The 25,915-nt window shown below is 40.4% G+C and overlaps 1 protein-coding gene across 1 annotated transcript in view; it reads right to left on the minus strand.

The window, feature by feature from the left end:
* MAP2K5 (mitogen-activated protein kinase kinase 5) overlaps positions 1–25,915 on the minus strand; it is a 142,821-nt gene that overhangs the window by 115,336 nt on the left and 1,570 nt on the right. The window contains exons 2-7 of the mRNA XM_075713812.1: positions 20,105–20,153; positions 14,692–14,759; positions 9,791–9,860; positions 6,168–6,208; positions 5,374–5,441; positions 2,582–2,630 (exon numbers count right to left, since the gene is read on the minus strand). Coding sequence (XP_075569927.1) covers positions 2,582–2,630; positions 5,374–5,441; positions 6,168–6,208; positions 9,791–9,860; positions 14,692–14,759; positions 20,105–20,153 — 345 coding nt within the window. The remainder of the gene's footprint in view (positions 1–2,581; positions 2,631–5,373; positions 5,442–6,167; positions 6,209–9,790; positions 9,861–14,691; positions 14,760–20,104; positions 20,154–25,915) is intronic.

Genomic DNA, 25,915 nt, shown 5'->3' on the forward strand with positions numbered 1-25,915 from the left:
ATGTGGTGATTTATTTATTTTACTGGGAAAACTGGATTCTCAATCATAAAATGATAACATAATAACAATGAACTTGCCAGTATGGACTGGAATATTAAACCTGCAAAACCAAGTTTGATCGGATGCCAATACTACCAGAATTAATGAAAAAGCAAAACAGACTTCAATTACGGATCAGCAAACAAAACATCCCTTGCTTATACCCGCTGTTTTTGAAAGAAATCAACGTCTATCTCTTGTAAATCATTAAAACCAAAATGCTCAATTAATCCTTATTTTATATGTAGAGGCCTGACAGAGGCAAAGTCCTATAGCCATACCTTTGCTTTACGAATCGAAGCAATAATGGTTTCAGAAAGCAGTCACACTCTATGAGCAGACAATTGAAGAGATTTAGTAAATCCCACTTTATAGAGCAGAGACTAATCGGAAAACACAAGCCAGTCAAATGTTTCTTATGAACTGTTGACACTATATCAATGCTGAATCAATTGGTGGCATTTACTCTGAGTGACAGAAAAGAAATAAATATTTATATCGCATCACCTATATCAATGAACCTAGGCAGAAAGCTATTTCTAACCTGTCAATATTTGATTATCTTGAAGAATCATGTCCCCTTCTTTTAATGATTAATATGAATTCCTTATTAAACCTAAATGGAAACTACTAGAGGAATATCATTATGAACGCCTGAAAGCATAAACTGCCAAAAAATAATACAAAATAATAACCCAACACATATTTAAGTAATGATAAGTGTGACTTAATCCCCCCAAAGGAGGCAAAGTTAAAGTTACAACTAGAAACCTATTTCCAGTTACGGATCTGTGACCAAATTTTGCAGAACACAATGCAGCATAACAAAAAGCTTTTTCTCTCGACAGAAAGCAGTGTAACTCCTATCAGAGCAGTGTCACTAAAAGGTAGTATTAAAACTTATTATTTTCTTTTTTTTAATGGGTTTAAGTAACATTTTTTTAATATCATAGTAAGAGTTTTGGTTCCTTTGTATCTTTCCAAAATTCTACTACGCAGGAAAGAAGTCTGTAACAACGTATGGCAGGGCACACAAAATACTCATTTCTATTACTTAGAACAAATAGAATGCCAAATACAGCTTATGGACTCCATCACAAAAAGATGTGATTTACAAAGATTTACTCACATTCGGTAATTCTGCTTTAAAAAAAAAAAATTAGCAATATTGGAGTAATTATCAGCTTCATTTTAAAAGTTCAGATGCATGCTGCTGGTACTTACACAATTTGAAGTTATCCAGAGAAATATATTGCTTAGCTACAATTTTGAAACATTACCCAATCTACCTGGTAGGAACCTGTGAATATTAAACTGCGTCTGCACGTAAGGAACGCTGACAAGCTTAAAAATACATTTCCAAGCTGTATTCAAAGGATTCGGTGCCAAGCAGGCAAGGCTGCGATACCGGGCTGTTCGACTCACATTTTAGAGGGGCACCCTCATCTATTAGACCACAATGTTACAGGTGATACTGAAGGACAAGCATGAAGACCTGCCTTTATCTTCTTGACACGCTCAACTACAACTACTTGATTCATGAAATGCCAATGAGGCTTGGAGAGGTCATTGTGTGAAGGCACTGAATACGCATCTGAGATAATTAAGATTTCAGCCTTCGAAACATGGAGGGGAAGTGAACAGCAGTTAAGAAAATCAATAAGAGTCTTTTATTTGCAGTGACACAGATGTCTCAGTCAATAGAGCCTAATAGGCAAGCTTGATCGCAATGGACAGGTGCCTGCCTCCAAGGCTATCAAAGGGCTTTCACTATGACAAACATTAAAACATATTTATGTTGCTGCTGAGGAATCCGAGATTCTTTTAAGGTAGTTTAATGTAACGGTGTATATTTAATGGCATTATGCTACCGCAAGCCTGCCCACATGTTCAGCTCAAAATGGGTTTCAGCTCAAAAACGATTGCTCCGTTTGTCCAGGACATTCATTTGCCCATCAATTGTTATATTAAACCTTTCACTTCTGGGTGCCAGAATCTGAATGCCTGGAGCAGGAAGAGAAAGTAACGAGACAGCTTTCCACAACTTTGGGGGTTTTGTTTTGGCTTCATTTTGTTCGTTTGTTTTTGTTAAAGAAGCTACAACATAAGGTGATTCCAAATATTACAGAGCCCTTCCTTGCAAGAACCTGCTAAATATTTAAGTATCTACTGCCCTAAAAAATACGAAGGTCACTCTAACTCAGCAGTTGACTTAGTTATTCAAAATTGATTAACTTTCTTCCCTGAAATTGTGGCAGCAGCGCAACATGTGTGAGGTACTTCAATCTATCTGGAGCTAAATCTGATTAGCACATTTTGAGAAATGGGAAGCAAATTGCTATGCCAATCAAAGTAAATCAGGACACATAACTCATTCATATCATGAAGGTTTTCATGGTCCCTCCAGTTCTGTATTAAAAGAACACATTACAGCGAAATGAGCAGTAAGCATCTCTCCACCTATTTCTGGTATGCCAGTCACTGCAGTTATTAGGCAGTAACGAGATGTGCATGTAGCCAAGACTCAATTCAGCGCACCTACCTGGCCATTTGCAAGTATTTTCTTCAGCTCTGCAGAAGACTGTTTTAAGCTGGGGGAAAAAAAAAAAAAAAGGCAATTCTTTTTAATGACTGCCATTTCACCCCATAAAATGAAGTGAAACCATAAGAAACAACAAGCCATCAGGTTAAGTTCATGGTTACATATTCTGAATAGATTTGACTTTAGCAATGCTGACTGATGCTCAGTATAGCTACTCCTCAAACCGCAGACAGCAGAAATGGAGAAGCAATGAACGCTGAAGAAAATCGATGTATTTTTCACCTTTACAAACTAGCTTTTTTAGATACCTGACTGTCCTACCCTTTGAGATACAACCTATTGCTTGCCAGTTCAAAGAAAAAAAAGAAAAAAAAAAGATACCCTCACACCCCAGGTATTTCAAAAAACAGCAGGAAAATAAGATTCACATCTGGTTTAGAGGTGCCTTATCTTGTTTTAAAACCCTTTAAGGCATTATCCCTCAATAACTTCTACAAATCTGCAGCAGAAGGGTGTGCCGTCGATGATGCCTCACCACCTCAGCTGACCACAGACCGGAGCGCGGTGAGCGGGCGAGTACAACTCCGGATTCCGGCATCTCCGGGACATGCCTAAACACTGAGGGGCGTCAGTCCAGATTACCATGTGCATCCATTCCAGGTCAACCTGCTGCTGCCATCCCTGGGCTTTTTCAGGAGAAACTACTCCTGTGTCAGTAGTCTTACATTAGGCAAAATGACCCATATTATTTTTTTTCTAGTAAGAGAACTTTAACAAACCACAACTATCAGCTTGGGTGTGTTTTGTAGGTAAAAGTATTAATGGCTTCAAACTACTTCCACCCACTTGCAAAATACTGCTTCACCTCCTTTCCTGACAAACTCTGTTCCTTGTACCTTCAATACAACAAACTGCCTGGATAGAAGTAGGTCTGCAAAACTTAATCTCAAAGAGACATTCTGCTCTTATTACTGAAGTTAAAAAAAAAAAGTACAAAATAATATATTCTTGAAAGGCATGTGCACGTGTCTTGATCACAGATCATTATTAACAAGAACAGTGAAAACACAGATTTCATATTTGGTGGCTTTGTTCTTTAATAGGCCTCTTGTTCCCACGACTACTTTAAAGAAAAATTAAGTTTTCCAAGGAAACATAAGTTGATCTTGTCATCTTTCATGACTAACAATTTGTGAACATGAAACAAAGAGAGACTTTCAATTACTTCAAAAACAAAACTCATAGTGCAGAAGGTTTTGGAAAAGGAATGGCAATTAACCACCAAATAAGGTGACAAGAATCTTCTAGAAGCCTCCTTTTCAACGCACTTTAAGAACAAGCTCAAAGTACGGGAAGTACTGAAAGCCAAAGCACAACAGCGACAGAAAGCAGCTTTATTTAGTTCAGCGGTACGATAGATTGGGAGGAGGACTGCAGTTCATAAAGACATTCAGATTTATTTTCTTTAAAGAGTCTTGGACAGGATCTTCACCATTGCAATACGCAGCAAATGTTCCCCAAGGGATGGGGGCAAATGTTGCCAGAGGAGATGGACACAGGGTATCGGCTTTCTATTTTTATCTCTACAATTAGCAAAGCCACTAAAGGCAGCATCGAAATTGGTTTTAGGGGTACTTGAATGGGGCTACCCACTGTAGCACAACTCCAGCACTGCTGCCAACCACGTGTGGTGGCACCCTCCTTGTCAACGGGCAACCACGTCACATTGCACCCATCATGCAAAGACAAGGTTGGGGGACAGTCCCACCACTGCAGCACTTCGCGGTGTCTGCCAGAACGGGCAGCGCCGCTTCACCAACCGAACATCCTTAATGCAATATGATTGCGTCTTTGATCATGTTCATGTCTGTCAATTTTTTTTTTTCAAAATGCTCTCAGAGAGAAAAGGGAGCAGCACGCTGATGCACGGATAAATGTAATATTATATGCTTATTAGAATAATAGAATAATTTAGGTTGAAAGGGACCTCCAGAGATTTCTACTCCCACATTTCAAATATGCTCTTATATGAAGAGGATGGAGCCAGCCTTTTCTTATTTCCTTTAAAGAATACACAAGGCTTTTTGTGGGGTGGTTTTTTGTTTAACATCAGTATTGAGCACAACACCTTCCTGTAACAGTTCATGCAATAAAAGGGAGTTTATGCTCCAGTATTTGAAAACATATGCCTAGGGAAAAAAGAGAAAGAGTTTTCTTGCGTTTTAAGATCTTAATACGGGTTTTGAAATTTGGACTGAAATCTAAAAAGAAAAATAAGGGAAATGGCCTCCACAACTTTGCTGAAACTGTATGAAACAGGGCACCTAAGCTGTTCAGATTTTTCAAGTATCTTATCCCACAATAATAAACCTACTGAATTGGGTATCAAATGTTAAAATCAAAGAATCCTGGAATGAGATAAGCAACAAAGACCTGAACATACAGACCTTGCCATAGACAGTGATTATTAGATCAACTAAAACAAATTAGCTCACCCATAAACAGTATTTCAATGCTTTATAAAGGACAAAGCCATCTGAAATAGCCAGCAAAGACTTATTTCTTTCAGCAGAAAATAATTCTCCTGAAGAACCAGCAGTACGAGTCTAACAAGATCCATGAATCAAGGTAATTTCGTCTTCTCCACTTCACTCCTGCGTGCCCAGTAGTCATATTGAAAAAAAGTTATTCAACATCAGGCTTACCGTTGGTAACTACCGCACACACGGTTCCATTTTGTTTTAATAAAAGAAAAGAAAACAAAACATAATGCTCCCGTTCTTGACTCTTACCTATTGCTTGGAAGGGAATCCGAGACTGCCGAACTGCTATTATTAGCAGACCCTGCTCGTGTATTTACCTGCAGGCAGGGAAAGAATCTTTATCAGTCGTTTGTGTTCAGAGGACACTATTCTAATTAACCTGTAATTTGCCATGAATTTCTCATTTCACTACGAAGGTTAATTAGCTTGTTGCTAGGCATGCCGATGGTTGAGGTCTCGCCTGTATGTAGGTTAGCAGGCTATATAATTCATGGACTACAATACACTATCTTTACATCTTAAACGCTTAGTTAAATAATACAGAAAAAGAGATGATGTGTCCACCATTTGTTCTAATTTTAAAAGCTAAACAGTCATTTAATGTATTTGTAGTCTTCTGCATTTCAAAATGGGTATGATTACAGAAGCAATAAGCATACCTGAATGAATCAAACAACCTTCCACACTTAGATAAATTACTAAAATCAAATTAATACGGTGGGGTTTTTTTTAAACTCTTTGAAGTAGTAGCAGACATTAGTTGATAAACTGAATATTAAAATTTAGGAACCTTATTAACAGAGGTTAAAAACAAAAAGAAAGGCAATTCCATTTTTAATAAAACTGTATATATAGATATCGCAGCCAACACCCAGCAGATGAATCCTTCTCCCACCCTCACACACACACACAAAAAAAATTTAAAAAAAAAAAATCTGCTTGTCAGAGCTCAAGAAAGTGCAGTTTTATTTGACATTTCAATAAGTGGAACACAGCATTACAAATCCATCTAACTTTACTGAAACAATTATTGAAATTCGTACCTTCAGGCCATGTATGTTCCGTTTCCCAGGAGGCTTGCAGGCTGAAACAGTAATTGACTAAATTGTAGAACACATCAGGGCCATTTACAAATTTGCTCAAAATGAATCTTTTAAAAAGAAATGAGGGTGACACCAAAATTAGCAGAGAGAAATGATTGAAAAGTGCCTCACAAGACCCAGAGTGGGAATTATGAACCAGGATTTTTAACTTGCAGGAGTGAGCATTTATAAATGCTAAGAGCTTTCTGACACCATGTAATATAAATTCTAATTTCTGCTTAAAACACATCAAAATCAAGAGAACTCTTGGCTTAAATTATCAGATTCTTTTTTGTAATTCAAATTAAAATCAGTATCTTATGTCACTATATTTTCACATGCTGTATCTTTTCTGGCATTTAACAGAAATATTTGCAAGATGTATTTTAAAGGAATCAGTGGCCACACGTCACGAATTAGTCAGATTGTCAAACGCAGACAGTTTGTTTTAAATGTGGAAAAAACACATCAGGGGCACCAGCATGAGTCTCAGGAAACCAAATACTGGATAAATGCAATACAAAATGCCACATTTTGGACACAGATGTACAAACGTGGCGTCTTATTATGATATCTAGGTTTACAAAGGGAGGTGCTGCTTGAGGAGAAAGTATTTTCCTAAAGTCTCTCGAACTATATATTGCCTCGTTCTTCCGTTCGGTGGATGTGCTTTTGTCAAATGTTAAAGCCACAAAGGCTTCTAGCTACATGTTACAGACAGTTCCCATTTTAAGACTACAGTGCCCTACAAATTGTATGTTAAAGGGCCTGTCACTTTTGATTGATTGTCTGAGGAGGGATGAATTTGATTTTTCTCTTTCTCTGATGCACATACATTTCACTTCAATTTTTGACAGCAGGAAACAGAACTATTTATTAGTCAGAAGGACACAGATGATAGTTATTAAACACATCAGTTAGGGCCAGGCCATGTGCCTTTAAATTACATTAGAATGTGCATCTTAAAGAGGAAAAATATTATGATACTCCGGGCATTAAAAAAAACCCAGAAAACAATAAACTATTCTAAAATACATCTAAGCATATTATATTTTTCCAATAGATTAAAATCAACATTTTGAACAAGATATTAAAAGAATAATATTTTTTATGATATATATTTGAATGGTATATTCACCTTGCATTCCACAGATGGGATTTATATATAATATAGACAGGATATATATACGTATGCATATGCACACACTCTCTTATTTATATATATGCATACAGAGGTTTATTTTCACCATAAAAAAAAGAACTCTGGCTCCTACCACCTAGACAGCAACAATACTTTTTTTTTTTTTTTTTTAGATAGACAAAATACCATTTTTTTCCCCTTAAAGATCTTTAAATTATCCAATGGATACAGGACAGCCAAGGTAACACAGGATGGCACACAGGCATTTACTCCTGGCAGGCTTTATGGAAAACAGGAGTTTTCAGAAGCTGACTGGAGACAGCAACTGGGAGGCTTCCTCAGAAGTAAGAGAGGCAGAAAGGGAAAAGGACTCAAAGGAAGATTAGGCTTGCAAAGGAAGCTCTTAAAAAGGGAGAACCTTTAAATTACAGGCAGAAAAGCTGCACGTTACTGACGGGTCTTTAAGCTGCAGTACGCAGAGACAGGGCCAAAAGGGCATGAAAGGAAAGTGCTTGCGCTAACAAAATTTGGGTCGTTCATTGGAGAGGCAGGACTAGAACTTTAAATGCCAGAAGACAGAAAAACAACGCAGGAAAGTGCATGTTGTTCGATATTGCAGAAGAGCAGCAGCAGAACTTAAAGGCAGTCGGGGTATGAGGGGAGCGCAGGGAAGCTTTAAAGCTGGAGCCTAGGAAGAATCGGTGTTTTAAGAAGGCGGTTTGGAAAGAAGCAACAGCAACTCGGCTCCGAAGCAATTCGGAGTAAGGGGCAAGCCACCTACGAGGAAACACCCAGCAGACACGTGTGCAGTTGAGCCAATGGTGAAAATATGGAGATAATACATGGGGATCGTATCCTCAGCAGCATGGAGGCGAATTCTGAATCTGTACGGACAAAGATTATCCTTGGATGCAAAGGAAACAGAAAAAGGGGAAAGCAGCAGGAGCAGGAATCTGCTTGGCTGGTTCTTCAGCAATGACCCGGAAGGAGACTCTAAAAGAAGGTTAAGCCTGATTTGCAACCTCAAAATATCCCTTTAAACACTCAGGCACGCCAGCTCCTGAGCACCTCCTGCCACCACTTCCTCCAACTGTGTGCTTAAGGGGAAATATATCTAATTGCCTTCTAGATTTCCAAGAAGGGTTTCCCACTATCAGGATCATCCACTGTATCAGTTTCTCCAAGCCACCTGAAAGCCTGGCATTTTCTTTCTTGCAAGGGGCAGTCAGTGTGTTTAGACAGAGCGTACGTCAGTAATTAAATGGCTTTCTGCAGGCAGCGGTTCAGGAGAAAGGCCGAGACCCTCGCAGCTCAGCCCGGGAAGAGGCAAGGCGGCAGCGCGCAGCTCCCCGCTCCACGGCCGTCCTTGCACGCGTCTCACGAGAACGCATCCCGACCGCTGACTGCAGCCCTGCGGCTCGAGTATCGGCCAGCCCCCACTCTCAACCCGATCCTGTTAGGCTGAGCCATAAAAAAGAAATAACCTCCACATTCCCCCGCTCCATATTCCCCCGGAATTCAAGTCTCTTTTCCGTAGCAGCGTACGAAACTACCAGGAAACCCAGCCTCCTTTTGAGACCTTATTAGCACGTGTTTGAGAAGGCTGTTGGTTAATTGCCCAATTCAAACTTCAGAGAGTTGTAAGTAATGGAAGGCTAGAATGTTTAATTGGGAAACTCATAGTATGATTATTTGTATAATATCAGTTAAGTGAGAAGAGTTTAATTTTTAATTATTTCAATTAATTTATTGCTGGGAGATTTACTTGGAGAATTTAAACCTTATCGTTTCATCAATTAAAAACCAGAGATTCAAAGACTGGATAGCGAGAGCATCTGAATGAATCAGCAGAATTATGTAACGTATTAGTCTTTTTTTTAACCACTATTTGAGTTCAGAGAGAGCAGTGCATTCCCCAAAACCTAACTGCCTACAGATTTTTGGTCAGGATGCGGATGACCTATTTTTTAATTGCCTCAGCCCACATAATTGATTACATCTTCCCTGTTCAGGAGAACTATTAAACTACTCGCGATCATTTTGATACCACTAAGTGCCCAAATCTCAACTAAAATATACCACGTATAGAACTTACATGCATTGAAAGCTTTTAACAAAACCCAATTTTCGTAAGTATCCAAAACCTAAGTTATTCATCTGCTTTGGTTTGAATACATGCAGAACCATCACCAATGAGTTTTTTAAATGTACTTAAGTATGTACTATGCAAACTGAATCTTGTTAGTCTAATTTACTCCAGTAAATTAGCTATTTTATATGCAATAAATGTAGTTTTCACTACACTCCTCACAATAATGAATTCTTCTATCCAAATTAAGAGGTAAACATCACGTTATGTGCATTTAAACCTCCCAAAAACATAACTGTTGATGAAACAGTTCACTGATATCATCATTGTTGATTAGAATTTGTTAAGCATTACCTCTTGGATATATCTGTAGAGGCTCTATTAACTGTCCATTTACTTGCTGTTCCATTACAGTGGAGTAATACTGCAAAGAGATTAAAGAAAAAGATTACTCAGTAATGTATGAATAGTAGTAAGAGCACTTACGGATTGTTTAATTCAGTGTATTTTTTTTTTAAATTGCCATGGTACATATCAGCCTTTAGAATGTTTTCTTACCATTTGCAATGTTCACACAACCAAGTGGCAGGGAGGAACAGGAGCAAGGGGCGTACTGACTCCAGCACAGGGATCTGTTACTGGCTCAGCTAAGCAAGTTTCAGGCCCACCTGAAAACTGGGAACGCTTTAGAAGACTGAGCAAAATGAAGCATTTACAGCAAACGCAGCAGTTGCCGCACCTGGAGAAGCCAGGAAAACCAGTCAAATGTGGAAACAAAGAAACGCTGTAAATATAGTCCAAAACTGTGCAATTAGGAGAACTCCAAGGGAAAAAAAAATTTGGAAAGTATCCAAGAATTTGCAGTGATGAAGCACCGTCAGGGCAGTTGGGGCCACATCCCACATAAGCGGAGATGTCGTGCATTCTCTTAGAATACAAATTTGATGCACAGCAGGGTATGCAAACCAGCGTTACTGGGAAGCCACTGCAGATGTACGGAGACCTTGGGCTCTACAGGGACTGCTAGGAGCGATCTGCGGGGGGAAGGTTAGTGACAAAGAAAGGCTAAGAATGGACAAAAAGGGATGCAAAAGTATCTGAGAACATCAAGACCCAGGAAGACAGAAAATATCTGATGTGGTATGAGGAAGCCTGAGAGGTGGCACGAGGATGAAGAGCAGCATTAACTGAAGAAATAAACATTTGGATTAAATAAATCAAAATCTTTATTAGCCTTTCATAACTGACCCTCATTCCTGAGGAGGGATGAATGCTCACCAGACAGGACATTTAGCATGTCCAGACAATCCTGGGGCAGGAGACAGACCTTGCTACGAGTTTACTGTCTATAACCCACAATCTCTCATCACGATGTGTTAAATATTGAAAGCACATCACAAAGCACGTTTCTTTTGCAATTGCCGAACATCTTTGAAGCAAACACGCTGGCTGTGGGCCAGATCTTCATGGCATAAATCAGTGTAGCTCCACTGACTTTCATGCTAATTCTCACCAGCCGAGTGTGGTCTAAGACTTCAGCATGTCACTGTTACCAGTGTTTTGTGATACTATTACTCAAACTGGCAAGAAGGGATGTCAAGAAGAAAAAAAAAAATTCTAAGTCTCTACGGAATCAAACACATGTATTTCACTCACACCAATGGTTTCCCATAACGCAAGCATTTTTTACTTATGCAACTTAAAAAAGACAAAAGTTTAACTACCTAATGTTACAAAACATTCTTCTTTCCTCTTACAATGAGATTAAACACGTGAACAATAGTAAGCAAATGTTAGATGGACATCAAAGTCAACACCCATGCAGAAGTCTTCCAGTGCTTTCATTTTTCACATTCACATCAATAATTTTTTTTTAAAAAAAACTGTTACGAAATTGCTGAGGGTTTAAGGATCTGCCCAGCCCCACCTCCTGTGTGTACACCTAGTACAATGCCTGCTGCTAAAAGCATCTCCCTCATTAAAACCCCACCACAAGATTTTTGAGTGGGGCATCTCATTCATATTAGCGCACAAACATGTAAATCCACGCCTTAAATAACCACGACACATGCTTTCGCTGTGCTTATACAGAGCAAAGTTGTTCCTTACAAAAGCCCACTCTTTTAAAATGATCAAGAGGTTTTTCAGGAGTCGGGACTACCCCATAGACTTATTTTCTATCAGGGGGGTCATGAACAACATGCCAAATCCTCCCCCACGTCCCCATATCCCTTCATAAAAATGTGTCACCAGTACCTAATAGTCATGGAGCTGTGAAAGAATCCCCTGCTCCACTGGGGGCCAAAATTGCTTAAGAAAAACAAACTTTTTCATGAGCATTTTACCAGTGGCATTCTATGACCTGAAGACATATATATACACACAGTATAAACATATACTACATACTCTCTAGAATAATAAACTAAAATAAACATACATGAGACTGTTTCCTACCGGAAAAAAAAAAAAAAAAAGAGGTAGAGAGAGAGAAAAAAACATGGCCCTCTCCATTACTCAAGCAGTGATGACAAGTAAATGAAATATCAATCATGTAAGCTGTCAACCTTTTGGGACAGCAATAACTGTTAACAAGTAGTCTGGAAAAATTGTCTGAAAATGACTTGTCCTCCACACATGAGCATTTGAGGTTTCCATGGAAAATTAAGATGCCAGTGGCTATTTGGAACATTGTTCAGGTATTCTTTTTAATGGAAAATTTGCCAGTTATTGATCCAGAGCATGTACCCCTTGCTTTCAGAAAGCTGCAAGCAACTTTCCAATCAGTGGCTGTCAAAAAAATTACTGCCTTTTTATACAAGACAACAGCTAAAGTGCAACTCCACCGCTACTCAATGTCTGTCTTTAATTAACCGCAATGCACAACAGAAAAATAACTTTATTTACCATTCCACAATATTTGCATAGGCATAATACGAAGTATTTCTGCATACTCTAAAATAATTCCAGAACCACCTGAAACAACTTACTGTCAAGTTCAGAAACCAAAGAACCTAAAAGATAAGAGGTCGTGCACGATTCAAAACATCTTCCCCAATTATAGTGTCATACCTGCACAGAAGAGATCTGTATTCCTAGGGAATTATTGGTTTTGTTCTTAAGCTGAAATAAAACCCTTCACTTCCATTTTGGAGAATACTAGCAGAACTGGAGGCAAACTGCACCACATCAAAATTCCTAGAAATATTTTAGCAGCTGTTCAATCCTCCAAATACTTGTAGCAGGCCTCAAAACACTCAAAAATTAGTATTTTTCTTCCCCAGTATATTCGTCAAGATTACAGTAGATTCATTCCTTTTCTTGTAGGCTAAGAACATTTGTTTTCTTGCAAACATATCCCAAAATGACACCTATCGGATGTTAGAAAGTTAAACCGTCAATGCAACACTCAAATAGAAAACTAGTTTAAAACTGAAGGGAACATTTTCAGAGAAGAAAAGCTGCTGAAGCGGAAAGAAGTCATTTACAGACATCCCATAATTTTTAAGGGAAAGCAGAGAGTTGAGCAATCATAACTCTAATGTACTGAAACTTTAACAGTAAGCTTGGAAGCATAGCAAAAAGATGACCTTAGAAAGGCATGATTAATCTTAAGACTGTGCCAGGAAAATTCAAGTTTTCCAGTTTGACAGCAAAAATGGCAGACATTTTCTAAGGAGGAGGAGGAAAAAAAGAAAAAAAATTGAGAAACACAAGGAATTCCAGTGAGGAAGCACCACCAGTGATCTAGCTGTATGAAACAAACCCCCAAAAAGCCTCAAACAAGCACAAAACCCCCTTGACTGCAGCAAGATTTTTCTTCCTTTCTTTCACACAACTGTCTTGCCCTCTTTAACATCAAAGTTGTAATACAATGGTTTCACCTCCTCTGGAAAGAAAACTGCACGTGAGAGGGGCTTATTTAATAAATCCTTTGAGTTTCACAGAGGTCAATCACCAGTATCTGGAACCTGCACTGCCTTCATCCCAGGATTAAGTCCTGGGCAATGACTGAAGTCTCTTTGAACCAGGATCTGCTAGCAGACTTCCAGGTGACGAACGTCCACCACAGCCTTCGCAAGGGAAGAGCGCTGGGGTGCTGAAATAGTACGATCTCTGCAGATATCCAAGGGATCAGAATTTCACCGAGGAAGCCTTCCTGGAGCCTAGAAAACATGAGCCCCCTTCCTGGGAAACATCGATTGTTTGGTGTACTTACCTGCTAAGTTCACAACAACAAAACTACGTTGGTTTTGCCAAACACTAGAGAATATGTGCCCATGAGGGATGCATTAAGTAGACACTAGGCAAGATGTAGGTGATCCAAGCATGTCCCTGCTCTGCTTCCTCTGCAGTGGGGAACTGATGAGGAGGACTAAACTGAACCGAGTCCTTAAGTCCCACCAAAACCACCTATGAATGGTACTAAACAGGGCTTGTTTCTGGTATGTTCCAAGTTAAGGCCATTAATATAGTGAGAAGTGCACTTTATAAGGAACTAGCATTCCATCTGGCTTAGAGAGAAAATACCCATTTGTTATTTTCTTGCTTATCAATTTCATTCAAAAGGAAATGTTAAATGATTTTTTCACTTACATCTGCAACATGAAAGATACACTGAAGCTATGTTCAAATTATTTTGTCTCAATAAGTAACTGCACACTTTATTTCTGTAGACAGATTTTATATTTATAGGTATTTAGATAGAGATTTTACACACGTCTACGTATATAAAAGGCACACACAGACACACATATATCTCGTATTAAAAAAGAGAAAATACGTCTTTAAATCCTCTATGAATATTGAGCCTGCAGCTACAATGAAACTCTTCCGTTAGGAGGGGTGAAACAGTCTCCAGATGAAAGTAGATTTTGAAAAATTTTTAGAGCCCAGGGGTTCATTTTTAATGAGCCGTTACTTTAAGTACTGCATAAAAAATACAAGAAATTGATAGTCCATTTAGCCTGCACTATACCTAATGCAAAAGTCATTAAGATGCATTATTCTTAATGTTTATGATATGATCAGTAAGTGTACAATTTTTTTTTTTTAAAAAGTCAAGTATGTCCATGTATCTCATGTGATATAGTTTTTAAACACCTACACTTAATACAGGAATATTATACTGTGAACTTAATACAGGAATATTGTACTGTGAACACTGCAGCTTACATTAACACTTTGGTACAAGCAAAAATACACAAACACAAACTGAAAAACTTGGAAAATATCAGCTTTTGTTATACTATACCTACATAGGATAGCATGGCTTTCATTTCTTCGTCACTTCTAACAGTAATCCGATCACCATCCTCATCTTCATCTAATAAAGAAATGCATTACATTCATGAACAACGGAAGAAGGATATTTACAATTTTAATATGTAAGGTTTTTACCAGGACTTTTAGAAGCAAATAAAAATACAAAGAATGTATACGCCAACTACACAGGTAAGCGGGTACTCTGAAATAATAATGTATGACTCCAAACATTAATTACCAAAGACTACAATTACATCTAAAAAGGGGGCATGGACAAAGTACTCAAAACTTTGCTCTCAACAGTTCTTTCACTGCCAGAACCTCTCCAGCAGCCGAGCGCCTTAGACATGCCGTAATATCCTGCGCTGAAACCCATCAAGGTGTTCTTTTGACACAGCAAACAGAAAGGAAAGTTTCTGAGTGTGCTTCGACCCTTCCAGATGGAGTTAAGTTTTGGCAGTTTCTTTCATCAGAAGTTTAAAAAAAAAAGAAAAAAAAAAAAAGAAAGAAAAAAAGAAAAAAACGTAACTGGTTTCCCTCCCACTAAAACCTTCTGGTCTTACTGTCAGCCCTACCTCAACTCACCTGCCTTATGTCGAGTTCCTCCCACCCCTCTGCCCCCACGCCTGTTACAAATGCACGGGCATCTCTGCTTCTTCCTGACACAGCGATGCTGATTTAAAAACTGTAACTTACAAGTGGACACAAATCCGCAATGCTTATCTAGATAGAGATTTAGATGAAGACAGAGGTTTGCGAACAAGCAAAACCAGTCTGGTTTTGGTCAGAGTGCGACTGGGTGCAGAGGAGGCAGGAGGCACGAGCGGCGTTAGCAGGCAATCACGGTTTCGTGATGACGGCTCCGGCACAGCCACAAACGCACAGACAAGGCACTTCTGGCGTAAGGAACGAGGCTGCTGGAGAAACAGAACCAGAGGAAAGGGAGCAAGATTCGGAAAGGCTCCAGCAGAGCAAGGCATTCAGAAAGAATTAGTAATATGAAGATCTGAAGGAGGAATAAATAGACTTTCCAAAGACATATGGCGGGATTCAGCAGGTGCAGATTTACCAGGGGGCTCAATCCCCCCCCATTAGCACCAGCTGGTGCAACAACACGCTCCGATGTCACAAGCCGCAGTCGCTGAGACATCCCGTGCGGTTCCTTCACTCCGACGGGAGCAGCGTCCACCCCGTCCTCCTCTCCCGCCCCGGTCCTCTTGAAAAGCTCGTACACTTCCACCGATGGGAGAGCTGCCCCAGTCGCCAGACAAACGGAGCACACCCCTCCCCTCCAAATCAGTTACAAAATGTTAATTTCTTTTTATTGCTCTAGCTTTGGAGGAGAAGGGAGGGGTTAATGATCTGTCTCCAATTTTTGCCTGCTGCAATTTAAATATCTTCCTTAGATACTTATTAAAAAATAAAACCAAACAAAAAACCCACAAAGCACATTGGTGTATACCCCAGTTTTACACTTGCTTCTTCCCTTTGGAGAGGGAGCTCTTTGAAAATAAAACAATAACGGAACATCCAACTGATACCGAAGAATGGCTGACAAATTCACCCCCCTTTTTGCCCAGAAAACATCTATTGTGGGGAATCTCAAACACACAGGCCCATTTGAGTTGAGATATTTAAAAGGCCTGAGACACCCACCTCTTCCTGAAAGCTGATGGGGCTCAGTGTGCCGGGACATGTCCACACACATGAGGACAGACAGACCAGAACAATTCTGCCCGTGCTCCAAGTTCCAAGCACGCTGGTCAGAAAGCCATATGGCTGCAAAACAAAAGCACTCTGCCCGAGCTAACGTGCACCGGGAAATCAAGGAGCAGCATACACACCATATTCCAAACACCTGTTACACACCAGAGGGTGAGGACACGGCGATGAGCGAGTGCATTCGTACGGCTTCAGGACCGGAGCAGGTTTGCTCCTGACCAGCTCAGGATGTGAGCAGAGGCTGGGGCGGTCTGTCTGTCTGTCTGTCCCCATCTCTATGGACGTGCTCTAACCGATCCACGTGCTCTCTGCAATCGCAGCCCCTGCGTATTACATCAGCATAAAAAAAGTGCCGTTATGTCTCTGGATGAAAACTCACTCTTGCTCCTAGTTACGCACAAGAAACTGGGAAGAGATCCGAGTCAACACATTAAAATTACCCGAGAAAGGGAGTTTGTTCATTTTGCCTCTGAAAACCTTGCAGGGAATTCTAAAGCTATAACAAAAAAGGCAAAACAATGCAGAAGAGGGAGCAAAACAAGAAGAGAGAAATAATAAGGAAAAAAAGTAACATAAAAACCTTAGAATTACACTTTAAAAATGTACCAGAAGAGAGCTGTGGGACACTGGAAACACGGAAGCTGGCAGAGGAACTAGACAGCACAGCGATGTCCTACAAGAGCCTTGTCTCATGGAAATTTAACTGGTGAACTGCCAGATTGCTAAAACTACTTGCTAGGGTTACCAGCCTGCAGCAAGTCATGAATGATGAAAAGATTAAGAAGAGTTAGTGAGTTGAAACTGAACGCTTCCTTGCCTGGAAACATTTTAGGCAGAAAGGAGGAGGAGCTGTAAAACTGCTACCTGGCCGAAACCCAAGTCCCAGTCGCAGTGTGTAACGGAGTAAGAAAGGCTGAAGAAGCAGCTGCTGGAATAGCGAACGCAACGAACGCCATGCATCAACAAGAAGGGATCAGAGTAAAATGCAGAAGAGGGGAAACATGACAGAGACGCACGAATATACGGAGATAAAAGCTGTTAAACAAGCCTGCCTTGAGGGAACAAACTGAGCTGGGACCACCAAATATGAAAAGAAAGATGGAAAACTCTTAGAGCCTACTTGCAAAATATTAAAAAAAAAAAACCAACAAAACAAACCACACATTATTCATTTCAAAAGATTAAGAAATTAATGCTGAAGTTCTCAGAACTGCAAAATCCCTGATGGTGGTACAAAAAGAATAAATTAAAAATATGTTGATGGAAAGGCAGAAAACGTTACCTGGCATTAAAAAAAGCCCAATTTACACTAGCCAGGCAATGCTTGTAAAGAGCAAAACCAGAAACAAACAAACAAAATATTTCTCGGATCTGTGCAGAGATCCTTTGCCATCCTACCATGACATTTAAGTGGGCACAGCCCAAAAACTAGCTAGATATGACACGAGTTCAGAAAGATTTCCAGGCTTCTCTACTTGCCTAGAGCACAGCAACACGATTTTCCAGCACATTAGGGAAGCAAAAGTAGAACCAAAAAATCCTACGTACTGGCTGGATTTTGCTAATGTCACTTAAAATGGAGGAAGAAATCCTTGCAAGATACCAAATAGAGTGCAGCAGATGGTAAACAAATATTATAAAGCAATCTTCACAAAATCTGCAGTGTGTCACAAATATACAAAATGGCAGAGTTTGGATAAAAGGATCATAACAGGCCATATGTTGTTAGCGATTTTATTTGTAGCGATGCGTAATACAATGGTGAAATCCACATAAAGGTCCAACAGTAGGAGAAGCGCAGCCCCAGGTAGGAGCTGCAGTGGATGGTACGCTGTAGATAACAATAACTAAACAGAGAGTAGAGGAACCTGCACTGGATGGCAATTATCCCCATCTGAAGCAGCAATGAAGCAGGTGAGAACGAAGCTTAAGCCAGTAAAATTTGATTCCATTTGATATGGAAAAAGTAACCAGAAAAATCAAGCATCAATATACATAACATATTTTAGATGCCAGTTAAATGGCAGGGGAAATGGTTTTGTGCAGATGTAAATGACAGACTAGAGACATGAACTGAAAGCACAGAAGCAGATGTTAGAAGACACAACGAAATAAGTATTTCCAGGAAAGTTCTACACATGGTACCATTAATATGGGCTACTGCCCTGATTGCAGAGACTGCTACTGGTGCATGAAGTTCAAACAAAGCTAATGTGTGATGTGGGAGGTATGTAAAAAAATATTAACAAATCATAAAAAAAAAAAAAAAGGCAAGGTCTGGAGCCTGGTGTTGCTCAAGTCTCTTTCAAAAGTCTTGCTTTAAAAAGCAGGGCAAGAGAAATGTCAAGGCTACAGAGAAATAACACTTATAATCTCCATTCTTAGGTTTCTGGTATTTTAGGAGAGGAAAACACAAATGTATGAAAAGAAAAATGGAAAGTACTAAATAATACTTTAAAGACCATAAAACAATGTTTCCTTTTATTGTCTACCCGTAGAATTATCCATAAAGCTCTAAAAAGGGGAGAAATGCTAATAAGAATGCAAGGCCCTATCTTGTCGTATCTGCTCTCTCACCTTCAGCATCACTACCTTACTCATGTAGCACTTCTAATCCCTTCCAGCTCCTTCTTACTATTTCATCTCTACCAAAGGAAAACACAGAGTTACACAGGAAAAAAATATAATAAACATTAAAAGGGAATAGCAGGAGCCCTCTCTACTTGGAAGAGCACTCTAGCTTGGTATCTTTTCCCCTAAGACACAGGTGTGTGACCGCCCTTTGCAGCTTATTGCTCTCCAGATAGGACAATCCCCCGGGAATCCCTCCAAAAATAAAAATCAACAGGGTTCAAAGAATAGAGATGAACCAGGTATTAGCAGATACAGGCCTAAATCTGCACTAACAACCACCAAGACCTTTCCTAACTCAGCAAAAGCATAATACGTCCATCTTCACGAGGTGCACGTGCCATTACGGACAACCCCAACCTACAGCTTTCGCAGATCCTACACAGAAGCTATTTTTCCCAGCTTCTCAAACAGACCCACACGGCCTTTTAGAAGTTATTACTACTGGCTAAGTCTAACCAGGTGCCATTTTCCTGCAGCTCTCATAGCTCCTCCAGGAGCTAAAGCTGAGTAACTACTGACACCTCCCACTCCTGCAAAGGAGACACGGAAGACGGTGTATTTAGCTTGAGCCCAGCAGAAGGAAAAAAGGAAAACTAAAACCACAGCAGTCCTTCTAGCAAAACACAGACATTTGTTCCAGTGAAAGGAAACATTAACTTCTAATGCTGCTCTATTTGCTGCAGAATCTGTACGTTGTACCATATTTCTGTAAAAGCTGCTGCTCTTTTGGTTTCCTCCAATGGAGGATTAAAATTTTAAAAACTTAGACCTACAGGTACTTTATACCTTTCATTTAATTCCAGCAATATAATTGCAGTGAGGAGTAAGAGCATGGTAAGGTCATGCTGGTAATTAAAGCTATATTGTAGAAATATGCTCATTCAAGATGTGATTAAATAATAAAATATTGCTTAGTTCAGTATCATCATTAAACTTGCATTAATGCATAAATATTTAACTGTAACATAAAATGAACGTAAACATTATTTATTTAAAAAATGACAGCCCTATAATGTGACAAAGGAGACACTTTATACAAGTCATACTTACACTCAAATGCTGTTGTCGTTGCATCCGGCAAAACTTGACCGATGACATCCTAAAATGTAAAGAAGAATCAGCTATATATGAAGTGGGAAACACCCGAGATGATTTACAGTAAATCACCTTAATTGGTCCCCAGCTGCAGGCAGAAGACTTAAAGTCCTGCTACTCACCACCGCCCCAAAATTACAAACTTCTTGGCGCACAACACAAGTCAGTACAAATCACGGTGCTCTTCTTCCTCTCCAAGCTACCTTGAGGAAAACTCTTTTCTTTTTAAATAACTCAATCATAATTGCAAAGAATTCAGTGTTGTCTGTTCTTGCAGTTTAAAGGATCGATTTTGTCTGTAGGTTATAAAAAAATTCATATCTAACTCATCGAGGTAAGTCATAAAAACAGAGAGTTATGAATGGCTTTTTACGTAAGAAAGCACATTTTCTCCCTCAGTCCTTCTTTTCCACCTCCAAATAACTGCCCTGGCCGTCCCTCGCAGCGCAAGGTAGCCTCATCACGCGGCTCCATCTCCCGCCCTGCCTGCAGCTCAGGAACAACAGGGTAACAAGCAGCTCCGGATGGGTTTAGGGCTGCCATAGCGAATTAAAACAGTAGCTGTGAGACCGAACGAATTGTTGTTGCTTTCTCTCCACAACTGCCCGGGAAAGCGGCGGGACCCAGCAGCTGCGCCGAGCTGCCTGCTGCTGCCTCGCAAAGCGGCTCGGTGCCTCAAGACGCTCTCCGTGCCATGCAAGGCGGAAAGTTTGGAGGGCTCTTTGTCATTCCTAATTGGAATTTAAACTTCGTCAAAACTTGGCGGATGGATTCAAATACGATGGCTGCCCTGGAGCAAATAAGGTTAAAATACCTGAAGAAGTGGAAGCATTAACCTGGAAGGCACCCTCCAGCCTCGGCGTTATAAGGATGCCATGCAATCCCTTTCTTACGGGAGACGCGAGCTAAACGTACACAAGCCCATCACAAACCACACGGAACATTCCCAAGCACTGCACACCTCTGATCCAAACCAGCATTTTCTTCCTAACACAAGCCTTTCCTCTACAACTAAACCGAGAGAGGTTTTTTTTCTTTTTTAGCCTTTACATACAGCATTTACTCAAACTTCAATGAAAAATATCTGCTCAGACTGAAGTCATCCTGGCCTCCCAGTGTATGTGCTGTTGTCAGCCTTTGCGAGGCTGTAATATGTCATGTCAGGGCACGGCATAAATGCACAGCATGGTTTTTTCCTTCCTGCTGCCTGATTTCTCATGTCAGACAGTCTCTCCACTGACAGTGTCACAAAGTGATTAGAAATTAATGAACAGCAGTATTTATTGTAGTACGTACACTGTGAGCATCTCAGGGTGCTAAGCATCCCCCCCCGCATCAAAGCTTTAGTGATCACTGTCCTGTCACTTTGGTTTTCTCTATTTTTTCATTTAGTCTAAAACCAGGAAATTAAATATTCTCTGCAATGTTAAAGAGACACAATTAATACAATGAGAAAGCAGCAAAAGCAACCTAAAGATTTCCACAGAGCTAACTGAAGCAAATAACATTTATAGAGCTTTCTCATGTTGTCTTTTCATTTTAGATGCTAAAATAAATCAATAGTATGTAATTTAAACTATTAATTGTACACAAAAAGACAAAAGACGTGCAACACGGCTTACCCAATGATTCTAATTATATAGATTGTCAATTTGTGGAGTCAAAAAAGGGAAAAGAAAAAAAAAAAGCCCCAGACATTGCCATGTTAGCAGAAGTTTAAATACTTCTACAGGGTTTGGCAGCTCTGTTGGTCCTCTGGCAAAAGCCAGCCGAACTGCACCCTCTGTCCCTAAGAAGAAATTAAAGTCTTGCCTAAGCAGAAGACTGTGCTGTTAACTAATTATTTCTAAATCCATTTAGTTAAACATTGAAAATTCCTCAGCAAACACACTTTAATTGTGTTAGATTTAAGCCACTTGTAAAATGTTCTTATGTGGGCACACAGATGCTTCCATTTAAATGGATTTAAAAACTGCTATCAGAAAAGGACCCCAATTCTGAGGTATTTACAAACTGTATTTAAGAGCTGTGTGAGCACGGCACGGAGACAGAGACCGTTCCGATGGCCCCAAATGTCTGCTAGGAAAGCTCCAAGACTCCTAAAGCTGCGATAGCACTGGAACAGTGATGGTAAATTCTTCTGTATTTTTTTTTCCTATTCGGAATAACTTTTGCTATATATTGGGACTTCTTTAAAATTAATAATAACCAAGTACTTGAATTTAAGAACTAGACACCATAACTCTGCCTTACTCTAAATAAATAGTTACCCACACACACACACTAACAACCACAAAAACTTTGCTCTGGTCAACTTTCAGTATTTCTATGGAATTAAAACATCTGAGAAAAAAAACTAGCCTTGCAGGGAGTGGGAGGGAGGGAAACCACACCATTACTCTGTTGTTACCATAGTATTTTCATCAGCTACACAAGACTTCCATGCTCAAACATTCAGCAGACCTCTCAGTGACCCAAGCTTAAAGGATTACTCTGAATTTCAAGAGATTATGCATTTTCTACCATCACAGAGATGACAAACAATAAAATACTACAACTTGTAGACATTGTTCAAGTGGGCTCACATACACGATAGCTTCTATTTTATCTTACAAAACTGAAAAACCTCTAACAATGAAGAGAAAAATCAGGGAACGGCAGCCGAAACAAGAACTCCATCAAATCTGCTCTGTAGAAGAGCTGTGGAGCGCTCATCTTGGGCAAGAAAGCAGAAAATGTGAAAGCACTGCTTTAACAACAGTGTAAATATTGAAACCATGGCCCTCACTTTTGTTTCAGTTAAAAACTTGTTTTATCTCAGTATGACATCATGAAGTTATCCTGAATTAACACCGAGTGCTTAAACACTCCAGTGACAGCCCAGGCAAATGAATCTAGACAGCCTGATGAAAAAAATAAGCTCATTGTAATTCTTTCAGCGGTGCCTTTAAAATAAATCTGTTTACTGGTAACTTACAGGTCTGCAAAGCTGATATACACAGAACATATTTAAAGTGACATTATGAAGAACAGCTCTTAGCACCCAGTTTAGGAAAGTAATCATGAAAACGCCTAACCAAAAGCACACAAGCAGTGCCGCTTCCGTGGGTCAAGCACCGTCCTACTGAGTCAAGGCCAACCACCAGCACCGACCTGCAGATATCAGGTTTTCTGGTTTGAATACCTGCTACACCGTTTAGTAGCTGTAAAGGCTCCTCCAAGAGACAGAATTAGAGCAGTTGAAAATTAAGAAATGTGCCATTTAGTGTAAGGCGTGGCACTGAGCATCAGACTCCTGACTCCCACAAGTTATTCTATGGCTACAGAGAGGGTATTTGGTGACTCTATACTGCAGCTTCTTCTCCGAGAAAGGAAGATGGAAATAAACTTGCATACTAGCCTGAAATGCTGCTAGGCTATGCTCATTTGTATTCACAAGGCTGTTTACACTTCTAGGACGTTAAATTAACAAAAATCATACTTTAAAAAAAAAAAAAAATCTTGCTGTTCTCAAAGATAATTTTATGGGGCTTTCTTAATACAAAGCAGACCATGGGATCTACCTTAGAAGGAAGAGCAGCCTTACTGCACAACTAATTCAAGGCTCGCCCGAGCCCTCAGTTCCCACCAGCGCTAGAGATCTGGGGGTACGCACCCAGTTTTTGGAACTGGCTAGCAAACGTACTTCTGCAGTTCAAGGCAAGATGGTACGTCCCATCAAACCACTCGGACTGCAGGTCCAGGGAGCAGGCTTGAGCCTGCTGTGCCCTGGACACCACCGCACAGAGAGCTGGATCAGTGCTAAACAGGGCAAACTACGGGGATTATTCAGAGCTTGACTGTGCCCCAAACAGCAGGAGCTGAGAAAAAAGGGGTTCCTTGCGTTCCCATGTCTTCAATTTAGAGAGACATGGCCAATAAGGGAAACAGTGGGGCCTGACTGGATCATTACTATTCAGTAATTTACCTTCGTATGGAATGTCTCAATTCTCCACACTATCTTTAATTGATCCTCTAACACATAAGCCCTCTGTAATTGCCTACCAGATGAGTGGAAATTACAGTGAAGGCAGAAGGACAACAAAAGACTGGGTCGGCCCTGCTCCTGCCCTCCCTCCCCAGCCACGCGCGGTGCCAGACCTACCACGCTTTAGCGTATGGAGCCTTCATTTAATTTCGGTAGTTACCAGATAAATTAAGTGCATGCGCATACTGTGATGGCACCTCCTGAAACACAATCAGTTAGACAAACGAGGGCCTTGAGATAGTTCAGACCTTATTAAGCTTCTTCCTTCTTCTCTTAAGATTTCACAGTCCACAAGAGAGGGTTTTTGACATGAAAACAACAATCATCGAACAGTACTCCTGCACGGCTGCGCTCCCAGCTGAACACTGGCATAACACCCGTCATCCCCACATCTGAGATTTCCACTGAGAAATGTGTCATCACCTACTGACTCACCATATGTAATCCAACACTTTGTTACGATGGAGGTACTGCTGTCTCCGCTACCCTAAATGCAATAGCCTAACAGCGGATAACTGAAAATTACCATCATCAACACAGATGTGACCCGACTCAGAAATCTATCCACTTTCACTCGACAAAGAGCTGGGACTTTTCAACTCAGGAACCATTCATATTCTTCTATCAGTGGGTGGAAATAATTCGGTGTGCAGATGGCTGGAGACAGACCCGTGTCTGCAGAGGAGCTGGGTGAAGAGAACCACAGGTGATCTGCAGCAGCTGCATCTTCTCAGAGTACTGTTAACGCAGTGATCTCAACCTGCGCCACGAAGACCAGCGAGGAGCACGCGTGGCCACCCACCTGGTGCGGTTCTCCATAGTGCTCTGCTGTGCTAAACGACACAAATGCGTAAGGGTACTGCTTCCCACTTCATCAGCTGTGCCTGGCTGGGGTAGAAGCGCCTACAGCACAGGCAATGGACATCACCAAATGTTTCGCGGCTGCCTCAGTGTGCGGAGCTTCCTACGCAAACATCACAGAAGTTTGGGAAGAATATCGATGACCGCTGAACGTGAGTACAATGATAGAAACTGGGATTTCGTAAGAAAATCAGCAGTGTACACTCCTGTCACGTTCCACCGTCATCCGCTGACTGTAGAAACTACCACCTATGCCATGAAATGGGAAGCTCAACCTGCTCGCAACTGGAAAAATACATTTTAAGAAGTCCAGTAGACCTGCTAGACAGCTGTAAACAACTAAGATGAGCATCAAAATCGTGTGCAGAAGGGGAAGAATCAGAAACCTCCTCTTTTCTCAGTGACTTCAATAGTGATGCAGAACAAGATGAACATTGCATCAGAGCTACTTCAACAGCTGTACTACTGTACTTCCACTTATTTGAGATCTGGCTCCAAAAGGCATGCTGTCTCTTAGTATTGTACCACAACTGAACACACAGGTTCCTTTGAACCTGTCAAAAAGTCACACTGGGCCCAGCTGCAACCTGATGGAGCAGCTATAGGAGCTACAACAGACAGGGGTCCCCATACCTCACTGCTACCCCAAAGAAAGACTCCTGGAGCACCCGTAGGGCCAGCACCCCTGCAGGGCCACAGGCTCAGAGTAAACCATAGGCTCTGGTTCCTACTGCATACATGGTTTAAACTTAAACAGCTCTTTTTTTACAATCTACTTGTTCAAGAGACTAGAGAGGTCAAGTTTAAGGCCCAGGTACCCCCAGCTGCTTTTATGCTGAAGCAACAAGGATGAAAACTAAAAAGCAAAATGGTTTTGC

The sequence above is a fragment of the Pelecanus crispus genome, chromosome 7 (assembly GCF_030463565.1).
Source record: "Pelecanus crispus isolate bPelCri1 chromosome 7, bPelCri1.pri, whole genome shotgun sequence".
Lineage (NCBI taxonomy): Eukaryota > Metazoa > Chordata > Aves > Pelecaniformes > Pelecanidae > Pelecanus > Pelecanus crispus.